The sequence below is a fragment of the Oryzias latipes genome, chromosome 24 (genome assembly GCF_002234675.1).
Source record: "Oryzias latipes chromosome 24, ASM223467v1".
Classification (NCBI taxonomy): domain Eukaryota; kingdom Metazoa; phylum Chordata; class Actinopteri; order Beloniformes; family Adrianichthyidae; genus Oryzias; species Oryzias latipes.
Genome location: NC_019882.2, coordinates 11,307,480 through 11,326,755, shown reverse-complemented (window position 1 = coordinate 11,326,755; position 19,276 = coordinate 11,307,480). Strand labels below are relative to the sequence as shown.

Sequence of the window (19,276 nt, the reverse complement as noted above, 5' to 3'; positions counted from 1 at the left end):
AACTTTTTCCACATTTATCCACCTTTGTCATTGTAGGGAGAACACGTCAATGTAAGGGTGGGGTTATCTAAGATAGCACAAGGGTTAATATCATAAAAGGTTACAAGTTTGACTTTTTTTCTTTAAAAAAAGGCTTTCTTAAAAAGTGAAAAAAATCAGTCAGTACCAACACAAAACATGTTATTTAATACACGCTGAATTTTTTCATAATGGACCGGACTACAGACTGTTGCCTACAAAGTTAGGGGTTCATCAACGTTTACAAATGCTTCAAAAAACAGACATATTGTGGGAACTCACATAAACTCCAAACAAGCTCTAATCAAATTTAGTTTTAGTTTTGACACAAATTTGAATTTGAACACTACCACCAATGTATGGACTGAACAAGGGTCAGACTATAGAAAATAATGAAAAGGGAAAAACTGGTGCTATCACCTTAAATAAAATACCTTCAAAGAAAAAGAAGTGATATATAGACAAGACAATTTTGAGACAAGTTAAACATAAAAAGTAAAAATAAAAATATATAGGTGCAATATCATTTTGACATCAACTTGAATCCATACATAATAATGTAGTTATGGTACAGTGAAGGATTGGACAGTGTAAAAATATTAAAAAGAAAAAAACTGAAGCTAACTTGCATTAATAACTTAAACTAAACACTTTATTTAAACAGCAGTATTTGTGTAGAATACAATTTTGACAAACTTTAATCCATACTGTACCTAATGTATGGATTTTAAAACAGGTCCTTTTACAGTGACGAGTTGGACTTTGAGAAAATATAAAAAGACATATAACAAACTGGTATTCTCTTTGTTTTGTTTAATAAACAAATAAAACAAACAAAGAAACCAAAATATTTAAGTATATTTATTTTGAAGACCAATTTAGATGCACACATTATTTACAGACTCACAAAGTGCTCCCAAAACAGTGAAGGGTTCAACTGTGAAAAGTAAGTAATAACATTTATGAAAAGGTTCCAATTTACATTACCGAACTAAAAACAGTTTTTTTTATTTGCTTCAAAAATTCTTTTAGGAACAAAGCAATTTTGATATTAAATTGGCTCCATACATCTTCTTAGCAGGACTATAAGACCTCTTTAGCATTTACTGCCTTCATCACCTTTACTGTCATTAAGCCTCTATTTTAAATACTTTACGAAACTTTCTACACCTGTTACGGAAACCAGTGTCAAAGTGATTAGTTCGGGTTGGAAATGAAGAAAAGGAAACTAAAACCGTGCGGTTGTACACTGAAATGGATGTCAGTACAGTCAATCATTGATGTGCAGTTGAACACGTTAACAGTCACCACATTTAGATCAGAGTTCCAACATCAACGTGAAGTACAACACCGGCTTTGCTATAGAGACGCATTCCACAACATTTGTGGGATTTTTATAGTGAAAACAGAGACGGTAAAGTGCGGCTTGTTTAGGATAAAGAAATCTACAAAAATACATTACAATACAAAAATACAGTGCAGTCTATGTCCTACAAAACCCCATTTGACCCATCATTGCTGTTGAACTACATTGCATCCGATTGCACAAGTCTGAAAGAACTCTTTCACCACTCCTGAATGACATTTCTTATTTATTTAGATAAAGCATCTGAAAATATATTCAAGGAACTTGAAAAGCATAAGTATATGTACTGTTTGGTCTGAGATATGACTATGTGCACTGAACAATCATAGAATGATGCGCAATCTGCATTTGTGGCTGTGAATTTAACCCTTTAACACCGAAGCTTTTGCTCCAGTGTTGACGTTCTTTTGACTACCGTAACTCTTTAACCGTTAACATAATTCCAACGGATTCTGAAGCAGAGAAAAGCAACTGATATGCATCACTTTACAGCAGTGAAGTATTTATGGAATCAACGTGAATCAGCTGATTCTATCCCAGTAAAAAACTGCCTTGAAAACGCTTTTTTTTTGCAATTATACAAGAGTTTCTGGCACCATAACACTTTACTAACATTTAGTAATATGTTACTCACACTGTACTAACATAAAATGTTAGTAACACTTTACAATATGCACTAACGGAAAGTGTGGCTAATTGGCACAATGTCCCTTTTCTCTGCATCAGAATCCATTGGAATTTTGTTAACTGTGTAAACGGTCAAAGAGTTGGCGTATTTCAAAGAGGGTGTGTTATTTTGCTCCAGGTGTTATAGGGGTTAACTTTAGTGTATTTTGGGGATATAAGCTATATCTTTGACGGCAATGCTTAGACCATTTCGGCTTGCCTTTTTTATAGAAACTGTACCAGAAAGTGCTTTTAAATGCAAGGTCATTGAGCTGTAGAGACAGGATGATGAGGATTTTTAAAAAAAACATACGGCACTACTTCAAATCAACCAAAACTCAAGCCTTCAAAGCTAACAAGAACAATCAGAAATAATTTGATCATGAACGTTGTTTGTTTTACAATTAGGAAACACAAAAACGTTTATTTTTAAAGAACCCAAGGAAACCCAACAAGAATTGGTAGTGTCATTTTCCTTGTAGGGTCATCCAGTACAAACAAGAGGTGAGCGGACACAACAATGACGAGCTCGATTGAGTTTATGTGATGTCTTGCCTTTTTTTTTAAAATTCTGTGCCCTGTTGAAAATGTTTTCAACATATTTTAAGTATTATCTGCAAAACTTAATGTATGAAAATACAGCAATGGCTATTACGATTTTTCTGGTATTTGTAACGCCAATGCAGCAACTCAGTACTTCCATTATCAGGTACATTACAATTGAGAATCATGTAGCAGGTGCTTTGATCCATGGACTTACAGGGTCTTTAATATTGTGAGCGATATGCGGTTCAGAGTCTTCTTCAAGAACACAAAGTGGTCTAACTTGGGAATTGAACCCCCAACCTGCACACCTGACCTCTTAATACACTGACAACCCCAGGTACATTTGAAAGTTCTTTGCCAGCAGTTAAGAACTCAAATGTAAAGACTTTGTTTTGATAGCTTCAGCAAGTGGCCGACAATGAATTAAATAGATTATCGTAGAATCTTCTACTGCTCAGATCAACAGGCAGAAAGAGTCAAGAATGATCAATACTCCCCCCTGTGAACAAAGGTTATTGATTGGAGGATGTTTTTCCATTACTGCACAGTTCAGTATTCATCTCTGTATCACTACATATAACCAGTTTTGAGACCATCAACAACGTCTATATGGAAATATTCTACATTAAACCCCCGTCAAACAGCACTGTGAAAATGGCTCAGTTGTTGCCTTTTTGGTCAATGTACCTTTGGTCTGACAAACTGCAAGCAGCACTTGGAGGTGACTTTCCATACCGCAAAATTGTTCAGTTTTTACTTTTTTTTTTTTTTTTTTTTTGCAGCTCACAGTGACTTAATATGTGTTTTTAAACAATTTAAAAAGAAAATGTGTTACTAATTTATATATTTTATTTGAGTTTGTGCGTCTGACAAGTCTTTTATAATCTGATACTTCGGGACAGGAATAACACTCCCACAACACTTCTGCTTTTTTTCCACAATCACACAAGAGTTTCTGGCATCATTTTCATTCATTTTTCATCATATTTTAGCCCATATTACAGCAGAAACAAGTGCCATAGAAAATAATTCCTTTTCTAGGAAGATTAAACCTCAAATATTTTTCTTGAAACCATTAATAGGATGAAGTTTCCTTCAATTTGTCAATAGAGAAGTAAAAGCGTTCCAGTGTTCAGAGGAGATATGGCTTTGATCAAACCTAAGAAAAGAGTCAACTAAGAACATTTTAAAAACATCAATCTTTTTAGCAAGTTAAAAAGAACGTCTCAGGCCATCCTTTGTTTGATCTGTGGATTCGAGAAGTTTAGAAATGAGGCTGCAATGTAAGTCCAATTCTGATGTCGAATTATTCCAGGTCCTTGACACATAAACTTTGTATTTTCAGATATAATTATCGCATCCCGCATGTGGGAGAACTTAATTAACACTGTCACAAGTAGAGACTTTAATGTAGGATAACACCAATGTCAGTCATAAAGCACTTTGTTTTAATCCTTGTTTACATACACTAAGTCACGTCTGCAGCGACCTTTGATTGACCCCAATGTTGGAAGAAGTTTCTTGACTGATTTTCTTTCCACTCAACCCAGTGTCCTTCAACACAGCTGTTCTTTTGAGCAAACAGGAAATCTCTCCTCTGATGTGTTTTATTTCCTCTAAGAGACTACTTGAATAGCTTAATGAAGACACTGTTTAAAAACAGATACGTGTGGATTTGACAGTGTGGCGTATTTCACAGATTTTACATCTACCAAACCAAGTAGCATCATCCGAAAAAATAAAAAAATTAAAAAAAACGGATCTAGACCAACAGCACTAGTGTCCATGTATCCTGAAACATCTAAGTCTACAAAGTTTTGACTATCCATCTTCAAAATGTTGAGCAAAGGCAGATTTCCCAGAAAGCCTTTCTTGAATGACTCCCTGGGATGCTTAACTTTACCAAAATATTTAACGCAACTATAGAAATGAAAGGGCAGTGAATGAAGTTCAACAAAAAAACAAAATCCACCTATTAACGGTTAAACTTTAGGCTTGGAACAGATGGTGTGATGGTAGTTAACCACATTTTATAGTAAAATCTATCAATTTTTCAACCCATTTAAATTTTTTAGGGGTCATAGGGACGCTGGAGCCTATCCCAGCTACTATTGGGATAAGCCGGTGTGCACCTAGAACATTTTGCCAGTCCACTGCAGGGTAAAACAGTAAAATGAAACTCAAATCTTTTATGCATTATATAAACTGTTTCTCTTATTTGACCTTAATAGACAGTAAACATAAATTGTAACATAGTGGTAACTAAGATAAGCAACGAGAACCACTGTATTGCAGTATGTGGTGACTGTACCCAGTCAGGAATAGTTACATAGTTTGAGTTCCTTTAGGGATAACGCCCCGGGCCTTTCCAACATGTAGGGTGGATAATGAGTAGCCTCTAAATGTTGGGAAGCAACAAGATTTCTATAAGATTCTCCAAGATGACAAAGCATCTTAGCTAGTGTTTAGATACAAACAAAAGACACAGTAAAGTATGCTCATTTTAACCCACACATACAGCTTATTCCTTCTTTAAAAACTCCTAATCTTGACTTAAGGATATCAGACAAGATTCAGAGCCATTTGAACTAAATTTGTCCCTGAAAGAGTCGTTTCATAATAGATGTAAAGTCACCCACGTTGGCTTCGATAATCTTCTTCCTGTCGGTCAAAGCAATCTTCAGGGTCAGTGAAAAAGGAGCAGGCCTTATTAAGACTTTACAGCAGGACAGTTTTTCTCACCGAACCTTGAACTGTTGCCTTACGATCATTGACGAATAAAAAAGCCAATTTTCCACAAGGTCATCTCTAGCTGTGACCATTGAAGAAGTGTCTTCTTAGCCATTTATCGGTTGATTAGAAGCAATATAGTAGAATTCAGTACCTTCAGTTTTAAATATTGTTGCTATACACAAACGTACAAAAGACAACATCCTGTACTAGCTGCATAAATGCAACTCAAGAGTAAAACTCCAACTTCAAATCACGTTTTTTTGTACAACTTTTTTCTTTTTCATTTTTTGCTAGTTCCCCTAATAAACACTTTGAAAAAATAAACGTATTTAAAGTTTTACTGCATGACACTTACGCAAAGGTTGTTTTCAAAACTAATATACCTCAGTATGCAACTCAACATTTCCAGTTTCAAAACCTGAGTTATGGCTTTCATCTCAAACGTATCCACCTTTTGCTTTAGCAATGGTCAGACAGGTTCTCTGTAACATAAAATAGAACAACAAACACACATAACACATTACTATGAAACCAGTGTATAGACAAAAAAAAAAGCTGGTTTAGATATGTTTCCGGTTACAAGGAGGTAAAAAGCTGCAGGAAACACATCAATGTCCAGTGAGGTGGCGAAATCAAGCTGGAAGACTCAGGAACCAGCAACAACGGTGAGCTGTTAATGATTTCCCAGCAGGCAGCGTGTGATTGGATAGGTGTCGAGAACAGAGGGCAGGGAACAAGGCATACTGTCCAAACCGAAAGAGGCTAAGTCCCCCCCCCCACCGTCTTAAAAGTTTGTCTCAGATTTCAATGTGAGCTTCTTTGGCGGGCGCTGTGTCCTTCAATGAACCCGAGATGGTGTAGAATCTGCAAGAATGTGGGAGTAATTAGTAACAACATCAGCAAACAGGACAAGAATAGATCATGTCAAAAAATTGTGTAACTTTACCCACACTTTGTTGGGATTTGTCAATGATACTTAACTTGATAGCTGAGGTAAACTAGCTAATTACAAGATTATAAAATAGTTTATCTCTTTGGTGAAAGAAGCCACACAGCTGGTCAAAAATGCTTACATTCAGATAAAGGCATTATTGAACAGAATCAGTTGAATGTGAATAATAAACTCAGGCACACTCGGTGTAACAAGTAGGGCGATCACTTGGCCATTCACCCACAGCAACAATGTTGGGCACATGAACATTTGAAGGCGGTTTTACCTTGAATTCCTGAAATGAGTTCTTTTCCTTATGACTTTAGCACAGCAGGTTGAGCATGAGTTTTTTAAGTCCACAAGCTGGTAGATGATAGGGTTGTACATCGCTGAAGACTTAGCCAACAATGTAGGGATGACAGATACAGGAATGGGAATGGAATCTGGTTCACCAAACGCTGAAACCACTGAGACCACTGCATATGGAATCCAAGCTATCAAGAAGCCTGCACAAATCAGCATTGCCACCTAAAATGAATAACAAAATGTCAGGATTGATCACATTTTTCTTTGATACTTTTAGTCTAAGTCTGTGTTACCTTTGTAAGTTTGATCTCAAGCGTATGGCTGTTTTTGATGCGGGCGTCGAAACTGGAAACTTCCTTTGAAGAAGACTTCACCTTGCAGATGATCATGACATAGGAGAAGACGATGATGCCAGCCGGGAGTACGAGACAGAAAAACAGGATGGACATGACGAAGCTCTGTCCGGACACAGAGGCTTGTGCAAGCCACCAGTCCAGCGTGCACGAAGTCCCAAAGGGCTCTGGGGCATAGCTCCCCCAGCCAACCAGAGGCATGGTCGCCCAGAAAGCGGCGTAGATCCACACAAAGACCAGGCATAGAAAAATATGTTGGCGTTTTAGCCATGTACCTAAGATTGAAGGGAAACACATTAATAAGGTATTTACGTAGAAAATAAATCTAATAACTACCAATAGGCCATGTCACACAGCCACTACTTCAGTTTTGCGCATATTGCACAGACGAAAAATGGTCATAGGGGAATTTACGATTTTTACCAGATGTATAGTGAATGAGCCACATAAAAACCACAGAAGAAGTAGTAATAAACCATGCAAAGAACACGTAAATCAATGTACAACATGATCCCTGCTTGATTGTTGTGGTGTTTCTATGCATTTCATTAGTGATTCATGCATCATTTACGTAATTTTAATGTGCTATGTGCGGCGTATGTGCAATATAGAAAAGTTATACATCTGTGGTACATACATGAAAAGCCTGTTAGACATTCGTGGAACGGTCGTAGAAAGCCACAAATATGCGTATGCATCTCGCAAAAATCGTAAAATACGGGTAAACTGCACAAGTCTCAACCGTCCAAATAAATCCATAAATCAAAATCAAATTCACGTTAAGACCCGCCAGGTGAAACCCTCGATGGACATCTGCGTCCTTCTAGGAATAAAGAACACAAGAAATACTTATGAATCACTTCTATCACGCATGTATGAAGAAAGACAGAAATCTCATGGGTGGAAAATGCGCAAGTGGTGGCTGTGTGACATGACCTTTAGAGGAAGCACGCTTAGGATAGCTGGTTAGCAAGCTTATGTTTTTCATTATTAGATGTAAGCTAGTTTGACTTGTTTTAAAAGTTCCCATAATGGTGGCCAAATAGCTCCAGAAAATGTTTTTAAAACAAAACAGAAAACTGATATGCTTTTGTATATTAGGGAGCTATAACACTTGAAAAAAGGTGTGAATTCCCCTACAACTGTGGTTGAGTATAGGTGTCTTTGTGACCCAACACACCATATCGTAAATGACAGATCTTGAGGTACCGGTCCAGGCTCACCACTGTCATTGTGATGAGGCTCCCGCAGCCAAAAAAGAAGCCCGCCCAGCCGTAGAACCGGCAGCCCTCCCAGCCGAACAGCCAGCGGTGGGAGAAACTAGACACAACGAAAAATGGCTTTCCTGTCACTGGGAGTATGGATGTGAGGAAAGGCAGATGAAGACAGCAGAAGGCACAAAATGGGAGGGGAGAAGGGGGGGAGGGAAGACAATTATTAATTTAAAAGGAAGAGAGCAAAGTGGATTGTTAGTAGGGTGGGAAAAAAAGAGCAAGGCGGATCTCATCATCTGCATTTCACAATAACAGTTTAAAATCATTCAAGGAAAAAAAATTTCACGCCTGTTTGTTATTCAAATTGAATGCAATTTTTTTCTTTTTCTATTTACTACAGGCAACCTGTACACATGAACACATCCAACAAAACAAGCAATGGTGTGAAAGGTTTGGTTTAGAGATGTACCTTTTTTTAATGATAGAATCTGTAATAAAAATAATTAAAACCAATAATTACCAAAACCATTCCTTCTAAAACCTTTTTTGTTATCTTTGAAAGATGTCAAGCAAGTTATGATCTTTTTTTCCCTTTTTTTTCACATCTGGTAACAAGGGATGCGATTGCTAATTACTTTGGTTGTTGACTTATCTGTTGATTTAATGTTGTTTCTTGTATAAGTCGCTATTGTTTCAAAATTACTCTTTTGCTTCTGCAAAGCCTCTGAAAACCAAATATCATTATTTCAATGATTAAATCTTTTTTGTTTAAAATTAAAAGGGTTTCAGTGAAGTAAAAACAATTACAGAGAGATTTGAAATGTCAACAATATTGATTTTGACAATGAATCATTGCTGCCATAAATCTGAGGTTAAAAATGAAATTTAATGACATTCAAGTTTCAACTTAGAGTTAATAGAAGATTAACCTTCAGGATCTGGATACATTTCAAGCTTTAACATCAAACATTTCTACTTTATTTGGAGCTGTAGCAACTAAAACTAAATAAACTAAAAGGTATGCAAAAAAACTTCCATGCTAACAAAAACATTTAGATTGCAACGTGTGTGCTGAGCCCATGGTGAAAAGTGTTCCATGTTATACGGACTGCGCTTCATAATGAATTGAAAAAGTGAGTGAATTCTTTTGTCTCATGTTTTACAACTAAACAATGTTTTTGAGTTATCGTCAATAAAGTTTGTCTGATTATTGCAGAAAAAATTAATAACATTACAGTTCATGACAAAAACTTCCCCTCAACACCTCTGACCAATCAACCTGTCTCTATTCTCATTTAGCATTCTGGGTAGTGTAGTCATATCGCATTGTCTCACTGCTTTGCTAAATGAGCCTTAAATATGAAAAAGGCAGTTTACTTATATTGTGCCTTGTGGTCCGGAAACACGGTTAGTCAACACAGTAAAAGTAACCAAGATCTTTTTTTTATTTTTGGGCCCCTTGAAGACTTTTTTTTTTTGTTTCAGCAACTTTAAATGCTCTTTGAAAGTTCCAGTTTGCCCTAACAATGTATTCATTAGTCATGCCTGAAAAAGTCAGCTTGTGTTTTTTGGGTTTATTTTTGGTTCTTGCACCTTAATGATAGAAGAAAAAGACAGGAATGTAAATCTTAACTCCAACTCTATATGCTTGAGGCAAAGCCAGTCGAGATAACAGAAAATAATTTGACCAAATGGAATGCAGTAAGTAGAAAAACCCTCTTCATGTCTTTTAGCGTTGATAACAAAAGCTCTTTTCTTGTTTCTCAGAATTCAGATTTTAGGAATTAAAAAAAAGGAATTCATGTGACAACTCATGTGACATATGCAGCCATGGTTTCCTTCATTCAACCAAGAGGTCTTAGGTCCCTGTTCCTGGAAAGCAGGATGGATTATGAAAGCTCCATTGAAATAAAAATATTTTAAAAAAGCCTTTTTTTTAATAATCACAAAGTTTTCAATGTCATTTTGGTGTTATTGTAGCATTTTGTTAGGATTTGCATGGGTTTTTATGATAAAAAATGTCTTTCCAAGTAACCAGAAGGAGTGAATTCAGCCTTGTTCTCTGGTGTGAGTCTGAAGGACCCTCTTTGAGAAGCTCAGGGTCTAAGCTATGTGGAACAGCACCCTAAGGATACACATACGCATACAAATGTCTCCAGGGTAGGATAAGAAACACAAAAAGCCTTTTTAGGTTTTAGAATTACTGACAACCCAATCTGAAATCTCCATCTCCATCTCCCCAAAATGTACAGAAAAATATGAGAAATGAGAAGTAAGGACTATTATTGAGGCTTATTTCATTGTTGTAGTTTAACCTCAATTTTAATCAATATTTCAAGAGTTTCGTGGTTTGGGTTTTTGCTGCTACTGATCTCAGTCTTGCATCAGTTGTGGCAGAATTAAAAAGTCAATATTGTGGCTAAGTAAAGTATAAAAGAAGACAGGTAGATTTTCTAAGTAAAGTGCTATTTGCTGGCTCAACTGCTTGTGGGGAAAAAAAACCTGTTTATTCTAAAATAAAACACGGACAGCAGTTTACTTTATCGTTCATATCTAGCAAACAAAGCAGAATATCCAAAGACAAACTCTGGTGCAGACCAAATGCCTCAGTGTGAAAGTGAGCAAACAGTAATTGGCACAAACCCTAGTCCGGAATGATTAAATAAACTGTTGGGACCTAAAGTTGTCCTGTAGGCAGAGCCAAGGCCCAGTGCTTAACCCTTTAACACAGAAAATGTCACTGACGACAGCTGGATAACACACGGACGTAATTCGATTCTGACGCGCAGAAAAGCGACGGCGCAAAAATGCAACACTTAAGCTTTTTTTTTTTTTTTTGCTTCAGAATCTGTTGCAATTCCGTAAATTGCATAAACGGTTGAAGAGTTACGGTAGTTCAAAGAACGCCAACACTGGAGCTAAAATTTCTGCGATAAATGGTTAAACCAAGATACTTTGACAGTACACACTTTGTATGGGTCTTTTCAGTTTGTAGCTTAGCATTCCTGCATGGATTCACACACTAAGAATACAACAGAAATGTAGGTTTTTACTAGGTACACATAAAAAAAGCTCATTACAGATAAAGTTATAGCATGACGTGACTTTAAAGGACAATATCTTACAGCAAATTTTAATCAGATGAGTTGGTGAAATGCTAAAAAAAAGCTCAGACAATAACCGGTAATCATATTCCTGATGATAGTACCAGCTACTTCTATTACAGTACCATGTCCACTCAGTTCAAGGTGAACTGGTGTCATCAACTGTATGGACTTGTGATCCAATGTATTACGGGGCAAAATGATTTGGATAATGGAAAATGTGATAACATTAATGCACCGGGAGTCTCTCAATTTAGGGAGGGGCCTGTCCAGGACGTCCACGTGGGGCTTAAAGGTGACCTGAGCTCAGGAAACCAAATGTATGTGCGGAGCTTCATTTTTAAAAAAATTTTGTACTGACAATACATTAATTGTAATACCAATATAAAAGATCACTCCAAGTGAGTTTATTTTGTAAAATGTGAAATATACAATATTGCCACTCTAGAAAATAATACCTGTATTAACAAAAAAGGTATGAAGAGAAGCCTTACAGAGGATTACTGTGTTTTCTTTGACAGCTTTTAAAGTAATTTAAAGGCAGCAATATTTTTAATTTCAAAACCTAATCTTTTATATGGATGTCAGAAGGCATCTCCTACCATCATTAAAGCTATTGCCATTAAAAGTGTTTTTGAAAAGCTGCACGAGTTCCACTCTAACAAATTGCAAAATGGTCTATATGTTTTGTGCTATTAAAAGCACACGTTTCTAATTTCTTAAGAAATTTTACACTACTTAGAGTTGTTCATGAACTAAACTTAAATAAAACTGTCCTTGGTTTGCTTACTGTTAGCTAAATAATACAAGAAATGTGTAATAAATGTTTTCAAATGTGTAAATTGGAGCCGTTTGTACTTTCGCCAGTCGCTTCCATTGTCTTCAGATGTCTCCTCGAGTTTTTCTTTTTTTTTTAAGGAAACAAAAAGCTTGCTTGTTATGGAATCTCACCCAGTAAATCTGTGACGATGTGTCCGTCACTTCTTACATAAAATACACGGTTCTTTAGGTACCCCACACACAAGCCATTTGTTAAAATAACTGTGAGGCTTATTGAAAGGAATCTTCATATAGTTACTCAGGCTCAACAAGATTGGACTGCCTGTCTATGTAACCAACACTAGAAATCCTAGTGATTACCAGGTGAACAATGTTAATTTGCTGATTTATGATACATATTATTTAAATATATGAATAATATTTCTTAATCCAGGAAGTTACATTATATGTTTAATGTATGTGATTGCGCTGAAGCTAAATATTAAGCTTCTACCAATAAGCAAGAATTCTGTTCCTCAGTTTGTTGCTTCTTCTTTAAGATCTTCCTCCACTTGTTACTGGTATTGATGACGCCTGTTTGAACTGGTTATGTCTAAAAAAGTCATCCGCCACACCCTTAAAAAATCAGACTGAAACCTCTCCACCATGATCAAGATCAAAGAGCTGTCAAAAGACACCAGGGACGATGCAGCCATGAACAAGACTAGCATGAGCCAATCTACAATAAACAAGCAGCTTGATGAGAAAAGATCAACTGTTAGAGGAATTCATAAAAAATGAAAGAAATGCAAGAGCATTGACTACTTTCCCCCCACTTGAAGCTCAATGAAAAATCTTACCTGGTGGGGTACAAATCATCTTGAGAATGGTTAAGAAACAGCCCAGAACCCCACAGAGGAGCTGGTCAAAGATGAGAGCTGGGACCACCGTAACAAAGGTTACTGCAGTAACACAACATGCCGTCATGGATTCAAATCCTGCAGAGCTCTGAACGGTCCTTCTGCTTAAGCCAGCATTATGTCCAAACCCACTTAAAGCTCTCAAAAGACCATTTGGATGATCCAAAGAAGGACTGGGAAGTCGTGAGATCAGTCGAAACCAAAATGGAACTCTTTGGTATAAATGCTTCTTGCCATGTTTGAGGGGAACAAAGCTGAGTTGCATCCCAAGAATACCATACCCATTGTGAAGGATGGGGGTGGAAGCATCGTGCTTAGGGGTTGCTTTTCAGCAAAGGGGACAGCATGACTGATCCGTCTAAAGGAAATGATGAATGTGGTCATGTAAGTAGAGATTTTAGACAAGGAAAACCTTCCATCAGTGAGAAATTTGAGGATGAAACGGGGCTGAATCTTCCAGCATAAGCCATCGCCCAAGCAACAAAGGAGTGGCTTTGTTTTGGAGTGGCCTAGCCAGCCTCAGCCCAACAGAGAATCTGTGGAGGGAGGTGAAAGTCTGTGTTGCCCAGCAACAGCTGGATATGCATGATAGAATGATTAAATAGTTACAGCGAGTGCCAACCTGGTGAAGACCTGCAGGAAACCTTTGACCTCTTTCACTGACTATACTAGTACGATTGCTAGAGTGATCAATGGACAAATATTACTGGCATGGAGGAGAGACTTAGACCTAATTAAAAAGGTAGATGTTTGGCAGTCTACAAATTACAAAGAGAAAACACCTAGTACCTTAAAGAGAATATCTGTTTGCATAAGTTGCATGTGGCTCTAGAATAAAAAAAGAAAATGAACTCATCAGCAACAGTAGTTAAAGCTAACCAGACACTACAGTTCCTATGGTCTTATAGCAGAAATTAAATTATCCAGGAGTATTTGAACAAGTCAGTTCCGTCGAGCATAAATAATGAAAAGATTCCAGCTAGTTCTCAACCTTGACTGATGTTGCTCTGAGAAGTGCTCCAAGCAACCGCGTTAGTCAGAAGTGGGTCTCGCCGCCCGCCTGTCACGCTTACCCAACATCCCATCATTTCAGGGCTCATTAGACTTTCTGCAGATAAACTGTAGGTTCACACTCAGGAGGTCCTTGAAAATAAACCTCAGAGTGCCAATCACATGTCATGTTTCCCTCAAGGTTTTCACAGAACTCCATCAGCCTGCACGGAATCGTAGAAAGCATTCATCACAGTAAAAAGATGTAGAGAGAACAAACAAACACCCTTAAAAAAGCTGCATATTTCCTAATTTTTTATTTTATTTTAAATCCAGAAAGTTTATATTTTAATATCGAAGCATTTCGTCTGGATAACGACAAATAACCAACCATTCCGAATGTTAGAAACGGACTCAGTAATTAAAATGTCCAGCTGTCTGTTGAAAGGAGAATGGATAATGCAATATTTAATCTTTATGTTCTATCTTTAAATACCTTTTCAGATAATGAGATTTAAAGTCTTTTCTAACAGAATTAAATTGAGGTTTTTATGGAAAGTTTTAAAATTTTAAATAAAATAATTCAACTCTTGGGTCTGGTTGCTCTGCAGCTGGACAGGACCATTTTAAATAAATAGAATAGAATAGAATAACTATAATGCTCCTAGAAAGTGAGCCTTTGTCTTTTTTATTTTACATAGAAGCCCCATTTTTACAGAAGAAAAAAATCTCTTCCCATGATTCTATGCAGCTGCAAATATTCTATATATTATAGAAAACCTAGGTATGCCCAATAAAAAAAATTATTTAAATCCGACTGATTTTCAATTTACAACAAAATACAGCTAACGTACGACATTTATTTTGTTGATGCAGATGTGATTAAGGTGTGTGATACTTTGAGTCTGACACTATTCCTATTTGTTATTTTATAATTTCTTTCTCCATAATTACTTTTCAGGCAAATTCACATTGTTTTTCTAAAATGTTTACTCTTTTCACAGACTTATTTCTTAAACCAATACACACAATGTGATAACTTAAAAAATATAATCTATGATAAGATCTAACTAATTTAACTAATCAATATCTGAGGGAATCTCTGTGTGAAAGAGACGAAATCAAAAACATGAAAGTTCATGGTCTATTGACCCTAAGAGGAAGCTGTAATACTCATCGGCATCACTTCCTCTATAAAATACTAAATGGCTGATTACTATCAGTACAAGTGATTTTTTAAATAGGGCTCTATCGTGCTACTGGAAAGCTATCTTTGAAGATGGTTAGCATCTTTGATGGCGTGTAAGCACAAAGGTATGGTTCTGGCTTACACAATATGTGCAGCTTTTGTGTTTTGAAAGGAACTATAAATGCTGAACAGTGTGTGATGGCCTTAGAGCCACATGTGTTTCCCTGTAAACAGTTTTCCTTTCATCAAAGGCCTTGTGTGCAGCAGCCAGACAATGGGAAAACACAGACAGTAGCTTTACAACAGCCTGCCCATAGGAGGAATCCATCACTTATACGGAACACCAAAAAGAGACATCACGGATGACCACAAACACCTCAGGTGGTTAAAAACCTTTATCAGGTAAGAATGAGATGAAACCACATGGGTTCACCTGTATGGGTGCTGCAGGTTTTTGGGTTGTCCAGGTCTGTGGAGGGTCGTAGACAGACGCAGCCACATCCTAAAGGGAGAGCAGGTGTGTCTTACAGTTTACCTTGTGGCTCGTGCAGCCACCTTAAGGAACGTCATGAAAATGAAACCTAAGATTGCCGTGCATGTGGTAAATGTATTGTTAAGTATTTGTTAGCATAATGTAAGTTAAATGCGCTTATGACATCCAGGTGATGCTATGGTACAGTGTCCTTATGCCACACTCTACTAATTAGTGAGGTGCGCGCACTGGTTGCTTACTGATGCAACAATTGAGACGTATCTATTCTAGGAATAAATCTGTTTTTTGACAAAAAGCTACGATTAGATTCAGAAAATTGTCAGTTTCATATGAGGAATTATTTGACTTTTTTCATCAGGTTTGCACAGCTGGACCAAACTCTAAAGGTATGAAACTGATTTAATTTCTTCCTGCTCTTCAAGCAATAGAATTTAAAAATGTAAAACTACCCGTAATTCCTACACTGTCTTACAGCACTGGATGGACCGTTTTTGTTTAGAAAGCATCCCCTGGGTTTTGTTACAGCGGCACAAAAGCAGGGGCTGAGAACATCTGCTTTGTTTCAGTTCATGTAACCACTGTTGCCTTGATACTTTGGACTTTCCTTTTTTTAAGAATCAGAAGTACTTTAATGATCCCACAGGTGGGAAATTTGTGTGTTACCATAGGAGATAAAATATAATAATATAAAAACAATAATATAAAAATCAAAAATATTGCAGGAATGTAAACAAATAAGGCGGTATAATTTAAAGAGTATTTACAAACAGGTAAACAGGTAACAATGTGCAAAATGTGCAAAAATGTGTAAAAGCCATCTGCTACACTGTGAGTTACTGTAGAGTTGTATTGTGTTGGGTAGGAAGTAGGGTTGGGCGATGTCCCCTTTATTGGCCGTTGACGATGTTTGTTGTCAACCATCGGGATGGACGATGATATCGTCCGGGGGGGGGACTATTTTTTTTACATTTTTCGTTCTTATATAATTGCTATTTGTTATTTTACTTTATTACTTAATTTATTTTATTTCCCAACTAATGACTCATCCGCGATGATCCAGTATAAACTGAGGGAAGGGACTTTAAAAAAAAAGTAACAAACAAAATAGAAAGAAGTAGTCCGCTCCCGCATTTAACTAGTCAAGTGGACCGGCGGAGCGCGGACTTATAGCTTTGTGTTTGATGGGAAGGGGGGGGGTGCTTTGTTACATGAGCGGTATGTGTGGGAGATTTAAGACTGCGATCCATCCCGCGGCTCTAGGGGTACGAGCTACCGAACTCAGAACCGGGTCTAAAAGTGTGTGTCTGAGCACAGCTCGGATCGTCAGCACACACAGTGGTTTGAGCTTCAAAGCAGAAATATAGCTCAGTCCTTAGAAAACATTCAAACAATCACGTGGATTTGTGTTTCCAGTCGTGTCCCGACTAAATATAAGCTGATGTTATTCTCACGTTTACGTGCAGCCAGGATGCAGCGTCACCCAAAGCTGATGTTGTTAGCCCGTGTTAGCATACTGCTAATTCCGGCTCCATTCTTCAACAGAAAAAGCACTGACCACACGGATTAAAATTCAAATGATGAGCGAACAGGCGCTTGATAATAACCGTAACATTATTAAAAGCACGTTTAGAAGATCGTCTCGTATATTGAGCTGACATGTCAATGTATATAGCCGCTCGGCGCTGTTTAACATTGTTTTGTATTGAATTGTTAAATTCAATACAGTTTGAAAAAAAAAATAGCCGCTCAGCGGAACTTATATCCTCTTCCGGTTTTTCAAACCCTACTGCGCATGTGCGAATGATTTATTCCGACCGAAAGTGTGACCTTAGTGAACGTTTGTTATATTCTGAAAACATTTTTCTGGGCCATGTACACGGTTGGATTCTAATCCGACCATTGATCCCATCAAGATATTTTGCACATGTAACCGCGGCTTATGGTGTCGACTCGCAACGTGCCGGGGGCGTGGCGTCACGATGGTGTCTGTCCATCGTGATTTCACTCACCCATCACGATGGTATCATCCATCGGCACAACCCTAGTAGGAAGGATTTCTGGTATCTGGCAGTTTTTGAGTGATACAAACGGAGCCGTCCATTGAATATAGATAGGAAGATGATGCAGAACATGCCACATCTGTTCTCCAAACTCCAAACAAACCCAAGAAACTCAAACATTCAATGTAAAAAGCCCAAAAATGGATAGTTGGTACTTTTTATTTTTATGAAAAAGTCTAGATTTAGGAAATTTGCTGAAGTAATCTTTTCTTACAATCTTCTTACAATGTAATTTCTTCACTAATCATCGAATACTGGGTTATAGGCCTGACTCTAGGTAATGTTGTATTCAAATCTGCTTCAGATTGAAAGGCAGTGTTCCCTTGTGAGTACAGCCCTAACCACATTTCTATTAGCATTAACTCATATGTCTCTATTTGATTTGATTTATAGTACCTGTGGTTCTAATCGAGCAGGGTCATGGCAGATGCCACTTATGGACACCGACAGGATGACCAGAACCATGGGCATCACTGTTTGGAAACAGCTGCAGGTTGCATGAGTTTCATCTGCTTCAAGTTGGACTTAAGTGTAATGGAAAAACCAACAAGATCAAGCCGAACAATGACAAGTCAAGGTAAGTTGTAGTTAATAGAAATCCAGCTTTTGTAAGAAGATAGCTGGTATGGCCTTCAACAGGCCTGCATGTCCCTCATGAAGAAATGGTATATGTTGGATACTTATATATTACTTAGCATATTACATATGCTGCTTTTCTACCTTGATTAAGGCCCAGAGTGCCTTATAATCACTTCCCCATACATTCACACACTGCTGGACGTTCTGCTGCCATACATGGCACTAACCTGTAGCCATCAGCAGTGGCGGTTTTTCCTATGAGCAATGTGGGCGGTCACCCAAGACGCAATCTTAAAAACCCACCCAAAAAAAACAACATTGCCAGTTTTTTTCCCCCTGCGCAGTTTTCTAGCCCTTGTGCTATCCTAGGCACTTTAACATTGGGAGTTGGGTCATCTAGACCCACTAGACAGTGCGCTGAACCTTTTTTCTTCAATGATTTGTCAACCTCACTGGTGTCCATGGATTACATGAAATCTTTCCACCTTTATCCCCCTTTGTCATGGTAGGAAGAACACGTCAATGTAAGGGTGGGGTCATCTAAGATAGCACAAGGGCTAGACTAAAACTGCCCGCTTCCACGTAATCTTCATGAAATTTGCGCTAAGGCGCCCCTACTATCGTGTCAACATGCTACTATTATGAGGGTTACTGGATATTTTGAAAAGTTAAAGAAAAAATAGAAAGGAGTCTGTATCAAAGTGAATTTGTTTCCATCATGTCACTTATCATAACTCTGGGTGTTTGACAGAACAGTCTATTCGAGGTTGAGGAAAATGGACAAAAGATCAAAGGAAGCATCAGCGTCCAGTTTAGAAAGAAGAGGAAGAAAAACACTCCAAGGATAAGGAATGCAGGCGGTGTCCAAAATTAACACTTGCCAAATAAGACCAAATTTACTGTTGAGAAACATTTGGCTGATGAAAGATTCCACTTACCGGTAATAAGTCTAGTTTTGTTAATAAGCTTATTGGTGGATTTCATCTAAGCTCTTCTGCCGTTCTCATATACACCTTCCACAATCATTTGTCTTTTTTGTTAAGTTCTGT

At 37.5% G+C, this 19,276-nt stretch overlaps 1 protein-coding gene across 1 annotated transcript in view; it reads right to left on the bottom strand.

The window, feature by feature from the left end:
* Positions 1-866: 866 nt before the first annotated feature.
* LOC101157504 (opsin-5) overlaps positions 867-19,276 on the bottom strand; it is a 42,461-nt gene continuing 24,051 nt past the window's right edge. The window contains exons 4-7 of the mRNA XM_023953178.1: positions 8,100-8,270; positions 6,860-7,194; positions 6,547-6,788; positions 867-6,193 (exon numbers count right to left, since the gene is read on the bottom strand). Of these exons, the coding sequence (XP_023808946.1) occupies positions 6,127-6,193; positions 6,547-6,788; positions 6,860-7,194; positions 8,100-8,270 (815 nt within the window). The 3' untranslated portion in view covers positions 867-6,126. The remainder of the gene's footprint in view (positions 6,194-6,546; positions 6,789-6,859; positions 7,195-8,099; positions 8,271-19,276) is intronic.